Source organism: Haliaeetus albicilla, chromosome 10, assembly GCF_947461875.1.
Source record: "Haliaeetus albicilla chromosome 10, bHalAlb1.1, whole genome shotgun sequence".
In the NCBI taxonomy this organism is placed as follows: domain Eukaryota; kingdom Metazoa; phylum Chordata; class Aves; order Accipitriformes; family Accipitridae; genus Haliaeetus; species Haliaeetus albicilla.
In genome coordinates this window covers 15370688-15378675 of record NC_091492.1, presented here as the reverse complement: position 1 = coordinate 15378675, position 7988 = coordinate 15370688, and the positions used below count along the sequence as shown (strand labels likewise).

The 7988-nt window shown below is 37.8% G+C and overlaps 1 protein-coding gene across 5 annotated transcripts in view; it reads right to left on the bottom strand.

The window, feature by feature from the left end:
* Positions 1–67: 67 nt before the first annotated feature.
* LONP2 (lon peptidase 2, peroxisomal) overlaps positions 68–7988 on the bottom strand; it is a 58739-nt gene continuing 50818 nt past the window's right edge. For 3 of the 5 annotated variants that reach the window (XM_069793603.1, XM_069793605.1, XM_069793606.1), the window contains exons 13-15: positions 5043–5250; positions 3531–3721; positions 68–1668 (exon numbers count right to left, since the gene is read on the bottom strand). In XM_069793603.1, coding sequence (XP_069649704.1) covers positions 1447–1668; positions 3531–3721; positions 5043–5250 — 621 coding nt within the window. In that variant the 3' untranslated portion in view covers positions 68–1446. The remainder of the gene's footprint in view (positions 1669–3530; positions 3722–5042; positions 5251–7988) is intronic. The other 2 variants (XR_011326520.1, XM_069793604.1) reach the window with 2 other exon arrangements.

Genomic DNA, 7988 nt, shown 5'->3' with positions numbered 1-7988 from the left:
ACACTTGGAACTTGGCTAGGGAATGACTAAGAGTAGAATTCTTAAGATAGTGGAAACAAAAGGCGGGTTTATTTTTATCATTTTATTAGATGAAGTCTTCTGTGAGAGTTGTAAAATCTTTTGTACATCAGATGCAAAAATACCCAGGGAATTTATTACTATCAGCACTATTATGTTCCAGGCAAATCAGCTTTCAATCTATGGCAATGAAAGCAAAACAAACTATTATGTTTGATTTATAGGCTGTTTCTATAATAGGCTTTTGTCACTGCTACAATTTGCATTTCATAAGCATACCTGAGTTTGTTTCAGAATTAATGAGCAAGAAGAGTGTAACATACCAGGTTTTCTCTTGTAGTCAACCCTACTATAAAACAGTGAAAGTCAAGGATCTTACATAAGTTTAAACTTCTATCTTCACTAACATTCAAGGGAAGATGAGTGACAAAGCTATCAACTGAGATGGGACACTGACAAGACTCTTAAACCTTGTTACTCACAGTATTGCAGCACCTAATGCAGTTTAATGCTCCAGCATTTTCTTGGCATGATTTAAATGGATTTAATTTTTATAGGCTAAACTCCGAACGTAGGCATCCAGAATCAAGTTGATTTATATCAGGTAAGAATGAAGGACACGTACTTTGTCCCTCCAAAATGTTACCAGGCTTTTTCATAAAGTCTTGGGGTTTGCTCCACCTACTTCTGGTGCTGTAAGTACAACTGCGTGTATGTGAACGTTAGTGCATTATCTCCCTTCCTACACAAGAATTGGTACATTTCAATTCTTCTGGAATTGCTTCCTGTATTTAGGTTTGAAAAATGATGTCTGCATTGACCTTGCTACAAACTAGAACTGAGTGCAGAAAGGACTGACTTACTTCATTTAGACCATATTGCTTCTATTCAAATCCCTTAAGCATATTTTTTAGATTTCAGAAACCTTGTTTTTCCTCTGATGCTACTGCTGCTTAGCATAGTGAATATTACTTCCTAAATGAGTAAACCCTTGTGCTAAATCAGTTTGCTTTTTGGTAACAACCGCATCTATTAGACTCTCCTGCTGTGCTGCGTTTGCTGCAATTTGTGTTCTCTGAATATAGCTCACAGAATTGCATATTCTTCCCTGTTTGTGGGTGTGTCCTCTTAAAAGATGTAATCAGCTGCTGACATTTATAGACATATATGCCAGATAAGCTAAGGAATTCTCAACAGCTCCAGCTTTCTTATGCTTGAATCTATCAGGAAATTGATAGTAGAAAGCAGCAAATGCCTCTAAAATGTGGTTTCAGGTTGTTAACTGCAGAAGTAGTATTTTTATTTTGATTGCATTTACACCCCCATTTAAACAATCAGGTTTAGCTCATAGTTATACTTGATACATATATAGCTGATTGGTATTGATCTCTATTAAATTTGATACAGAAGTAATCTCAGCCTGTCTGCTTAAAGTTTACTATTCAGACGCTCAACTCTGGGCTTAACTGCAAATCCTCCATCAAAAGCTGCATTAAGAACTTCATCTAGACAGCTTGCCATAACAAAAGTCAAATCTTGCCGTACATTCACTGCAATTTCTTCAAGATCTTTTTCATTTCTTCGAGGAATGATAATTCTCTTCAGTCCAGCTCGGTGTGCTGCTAGGACTTTGTCTTTAATTCCCCCAACCTAATAAGGAGAAGAAATATATCTAAAAAATCCATGACACTAATCTAATAAAGTAATTATTCTAACAAATCACATCAGGAGTTAAATTTTAATGAAAGGATCTCCCCCCCCCAATCATTTAGGAAAGCAATTAAAAATGCAACAGTAGTTTTAGCTCATTATATGTTTAATGAGGGAAATATGTTAATATGCTACAGTACCCTTTCTATAACAGTTAATAGCAAGAGGGAAAAAAAAAAATCAAAAAATTAAAAATTAATCTAGGAATGCAGGTACAAGAATATCAATAGTGGAAAAGTCATTACGTTTCAGGATTTATTTTGTTCTTAAGAAAAATGGCCTTAACTCAATTTTTTCATATGGCATGCTAAAATCCTGCACCTATATTAGCACAGAAGATTTTCAAGATAAAGGCTATTGGGCTTAGGCGGGAAATAGTCTTAAGTAACTTATTGTGTGGCATTGCATCCTTGAGTTATACAACAGAAAACGCACAGAAAAGCAAACGCATGCTCCAAAACTGCAACGATGCCTTTGTGCTAGAAAAACAGGCACCACTTCAATAAGACACCTGTTTGAGTTAGTTTGTAATGAGCTGTAAAGAGGGGTTTTAAACTAGTTTTTCTTTTAGACAGAGCTGTAGCTTCTTCCCCTTGAACTCTTTTCTAATCCTACTTAAAGACCATCTTCTAGAAGAAACTTGTAATTTTACGATGCTTTAGAGGAAAGGAAAGCCTTGTGTTACAGCACAAAGGGCAAAACTGAGGCTGCTATAAAACAAGGTAGTAGTGAACCGTAAATCCTCATGGTGATCACTCTAGTCTGGGCAATGCTACATACTTACTTACCCCAGTGCTTGCTTTCAGGCAGCAGATGCAGTTAATGGCATGCTCCTATGATTTAAGTTACTAATAATAGTAAGATTCCAGACAACATTCAGAAAGAAGGTAAACCTGGTTTAGTATTTACAGATACCTAATTTTTGCACCCACCTTAAAACAGTAGGCAAAATCTGGTCACTGGTGCAATAAAGGCAATTTATTTGGGAAGCTAAGCGAACTTGCACCAGATCAGAGTTAATGCAGAGTTTATTTTTCACTAGAGCCTTGTACAACAGGCAATCTTGTCTAAGTATCACCAGAATGCTGTTTCAGAGATCATTCCAGTCTGCTACCTGGCCATGTTATCTCTCGTTTACTGCATGGAACAAAGTACTGTTTTCTAGCTTCATCCTTCCTTTATCCATCAGTTGGTATGAGATGGTAACTCCCATAGCTGCTTAATCACTTATGCCAGGCTCCATTTGATACTTAAAACTAAAACTGTATCTGTTTGAATACTTCCCTTTGCCCTCATGCTTTGAAAAAGCTTTATGGCAACACCATTCAGCTAACTATATACAAGGAACAAAATTTAAGAATCTAAAGTACATGCAGAGAGATGGTTTCAAGAGTAACCTATATGCAATTACTGTAAGAACTTTAAGAAACAACTTTTCAAAGAAAGTGGAGGTACTTCTGCAGGAATAGTTTGAGGAAGCATGTTTAGATTGCAATACATATTTTGGAACCATCTTGAATTTTAAGATTTCTAGGTTTCCTTTCTAACTAGTCATTTTAATGTGCTTTCCCTGAAAACAGTGTCAAGGCTAGCTTTAACATAAAATGCAAAGCAGACAGATGAGTGGTAAAGTACTACAGCAGGCTGGCTTCCATCAGCTTACAGCTGCACCAGAAGAGACTGGATTGCTGCTAAGGAATGATCCAGCAAGACTTTGCTTTTGTAAATGGCTATAAGCAGATTTTATATCCAGAATAGGGAGAATGAATACAACTTAGCTTTTTTTCTCAAATGATGCTTACTGGAAGAACAAGGCCTCTTAGTGTAATTTCTCCTGTCATGGCTACATCTGAACACACCAGCCGCCCACTGAAGAGTGAAGCAAGGCAGGTTACTATGGTAACACCAGCAGATGGTCCATCTTTTGTGACAGCTCCAGCTGGGAAGTGCAGATGGATGTCAGTGTTGTCAAGGAGATCAAAACTTCCAGAAGCTTAAGGAAAAAAAGAATGGTTTGAATGTGAAAAATCTAAACCCATTTTGTTCCTGGTCTTTATTCTAAAAGCCCACCAGAGAACTAAAAGTCTTAACACTATTTTTAACAGTAGGCTGAAAAAACAACACTATATTGCAGAGGCCCTAGAAAACAAACAAAAAGAAAACCCAGCAAGCCTTCCTACATCCAGATGCCTAGACAAAACCATAACAAGTTAACCAATGAGCTCAGCTTTCACAGGTGTTGGGAAATTCAGAGTAGGGACTAATGTAGAAACCAAGGAATTCCTACATAGAATTTTCAGGGATTTTTATGTCATAAACCATAAATGTCAATTGGCAAAGAACACAAAATCAGCACTCCACAGAAACCCAGCATTAGCCAATATTGTAAAGTAAATCTCTCATTTACATCGTTTCACCTTACTTAACCTGTAGGACATAAGAGTGTAAACTAGAGAGGTAGACGTGTATACAGGTTAAATATGAAATGCTGCTGGCATTGACTATCTGAACTTCCATAAATAATGACAGATACTGACTGGACAATTATATGACTATTCAGCAGATGATCAAACTAGAAAGCACATTTCTGGAACTCTTGGGACGTTCAAACAAAAAACCAAAAGAGTTAAAAGTTTCCTGGCTAGAAGTCCTATTGCACTGCAGTTCAACAGCAGCCATACAAACGCAACTAATGCTCACAATATTAAAACTTAAGACTACGAAAACCTACTTTTAACAGAAACTGTGTCTTTGTTTTAGAGGAAGACTACAGACTTGTGTATCTATATCTATGTCATAATAGTACTGCTGGAAAGCTTGAATGTAAAAATGAGTAAGAGGCAGTGTCTGCCACAAGTAAGGAGAAGCATCTTCAGAGGCTGTCCACAGCCTTCCAGGTTATTGCAAGGAGGGACCGGCCAGAGTGGGAGAATCCACAGTGACAACTCATGTTCTGCCTAGACCCACCTGTTTCCCAGGCCACTAACACCTCAGCTTGACAGGAATCAGGAAAAGAAGTACAAAACGGAACTCTAGAGCTGATTTCATCTTCAGTGTAGCACTGACTGCTGGAAAACCCTTTCTCTGTTAAGGCAACACTTAATACATTTCCACAACGAATACGAGTTAACTTCACTATTACTCAGCAATGTTACAATCTGCTGAATTACTGAAAAATACCACATTTTGGGACGTTTAATTTCCATGCAATATTAATGCTTCCTTTATGGGCATCCCTGCAATAAGAGGCCAATGGATGCATATAATCTCTACAATGCAATAGAGCTAGACATTGTCATTTTTTCCCAACTTACCATTGGTTAGCTGGTATCTCTTTGCATTGCTGCGCAACCAGCTAATTGCAAGATGCGCCGACTCCTTCATAACATCTCCGAGTTGACCAGTCAAAGTAAGCTGACCTTCTCCATCCATGCGACTAGCTTCTACAAACATGATCTCTCCCCCTAAGGGAGTCCAAGCCAAGCCTATGGCTACTCCTGGCTGACTTAAGCGTTCAGACACCTGAAGGAAAACAACACAGGAAACAGTTTAGGAAACACGTGTAACAAAACTATTGCAAAACCAGTTTGATAGTTGCCTTCAAAACAACTGTACCCATTAAAACACAAAAGTTAAGCCCAAGTGTCTGATCCTTTTTTTTTTTTAATGCAGCAGTAATTCTGCCTTATGTGTAAACATTAATTACAGAATAGGAGCTGTATGTGGCTGCTTAGCTTAGGGCAATGGCAAACATCTGGTTTTATATCATTCTTGAAACCTTCCACATCCCCAAAAGTTCAATGAGAATCTTTCTCTTCAAAGGACAAGTATTTAGTCTATCCTGACTGAATGCTTATATGACTTAAGCCATCTGCTAGAGGTATATTTGCCATGACTCTGTTACTGATATGAAAAAGCCAGTTTTGCTCCCGAATGTTACCTAAAAGCCTTTTTAAAGGTGGCTGCATTGCCTGAGCTACTGTCAAGACAACACACTGATTTTGTTCATTGCAAATGTTTATGAATAATTTTGAAAAATGAAAACATGAGCCTGATAGCAGGCTAGATATGAAAGAGGATGGGAAATCTGACTACCTCCCATTAGTAATTGCAAGTAGTTAAGTAAGCTCTACTCCACACAAGAGTATGACCTACTTACTTATCTAAAAGTCCGCCTATGCCCAGTTACTGATGAGAGTAACGGAGGTCTCTCAATCCTGTCTCCTGTGTTAAGAGAAGGGAGGCAGGATACTTCCCATGAAAGTTCCAAGTTTCGATTTTTTTTCCCCTTTGTCTGAGAGATTCTTTTAGAATATACAGAAAGTCCTTTTGTTTTCCTGAGCTTCAAGGAGGTGAAGAAACCCTGATGAAAGTTCATACAGGTATTCAGCATATTCTGAACTACTAAGTTGTGTATTTATTACAAGGCAGAAAAGAAACTGGATGAATTTTTACTGTGTCGGGCAGTGACTAGAGCAAAAGACAAATACTCCTTTGTAAAATAAAGCAATAGGCCCATTTTAAAATAATTTTGCTTCTTACTGAAATGCAGAATTGAAAGCTAATTTGATTCCTTCTTGAAAGGGATGAAATCTTCATTAAATTGTTTAGAGGATTTAAAGAAATGTTTCATTTATTGGACAGAAATCAAGTCAAAGGAGCCTCACAACAGAACCATAGTAAAAGAATTCCAATTCTGAAATCTGCATTTGTACTTATATTAAAATTCTGCACTGCACAACTCACCATAATCTTAATGCTTTCATTTTGCTTCCTTTGAAGAGTTAGCAGAGAAGTAAACTAATCAGACTTTGAACAGACACTGGAAAGGCAAAGCTCGGTATACACAAAGTTGACTTGCTTTTAACCATCAGCCCAGCTGCAAGATCAGAGAAATCTGTAAAGACTCCTTTACAGCCATGTACCTTAGGTCCGGAGGCAGAAATACTTGTATGGCCCTGCTGTGAGCTGGCTGTATTAGAAATACTTTGATTTGCGAGCTCCAAAGACAGTAAGTCATTACATATCCTAGTCCCTTAGTAAAATGCCTCTCTGTTAGCCCACTAGAAATGCTGCTGCAACTCCCCAAGTAGTACACGGGCCTGAAGTTTTGTAAGTGAAACAGCAGCAGTAAATTACCTAAGTAGAACAATATAGCTTTCCATAAGATTATCAGAACAAGAACTCTCTAAATAGGAGCCAAATGTTAACATTTCAGTATTGGGCCGAAATCTATCCCCATCATAAAAATAGAATCAAAATCAAGACCATAAAATTCTTAATGCTCAGTTTCTCTTTCCTGTTTTGCAAATAGAAAACAGCTTCCTTTATGCAATAAGAGTGAACAACTATTCACTCTACAGCTGGTACCTCTGGTTACTGGCCAAGAGATGCACATTTTAAAAAAAAAAAAAAAAAAGCTCATTCACAAACACACAAGTTGTGCTACTTGTAGCTGTAGACAACTCAGATGCATGAGCAAGTTGTTCCTGTCATCTAAGAGAATTGGTGAAGCAATAAAGAAAAAGCATTTCAAGTCCTAGAAAGTGAAATTAAACGTACATGCTTCTTGTAACAAGTTCTGATTTTGTATTATATGCTTTGCTAAATGCTATACTGAACTGTCAAGCGCTGTCTTCTAAGTTTGATGACTAAAATTTGAAATGTGACCCTCACTCAGGATCACTGTTTCTTGGTTTGAGGGAAATTAGCACACCGCAGAGCCACGGTGCAAGTAGTGCCAACTCTGACTATAGCAAAGCTATGCTGACCCAGGAGCTCCTGGCACAAACAAGACTCCAGCTGTCAAGAGGGACAAGCAGCAGAGGCCAGTGGGACTTGGTGTTACACTCCTGGATCTAGCTGACAACCAGGTAAGTTAGTAACTATACTTATCTCACACTAAAGCAAAGGAAGCCACACATCCACTCTCCTTGGTTCTCTTGTGGCTCTCAGTTATCTACATATTTTGAACGACATCATGCCATTTGCTTTTATTAGCATAATTTAGCTAGAATGGCCATCTCTTTTTCTAGCATTGAAGAAAATTGTACATAATAGAGTCCTTCATTCTTACGGTCTCAAAATACCTCATCTTATCAAGCATTTTCATCCATTCCCTGTATCTTAATAGTTACAGTGACTTAGCTTAGTAATTGCTTAGTAACTCAGATTAACAAAATCAATTCATCCTGGTTGCACTGAAAACCAACAACATTGAAGCATTCTCCTTGACAGTTGAGACAATCGTGTATTTTGGC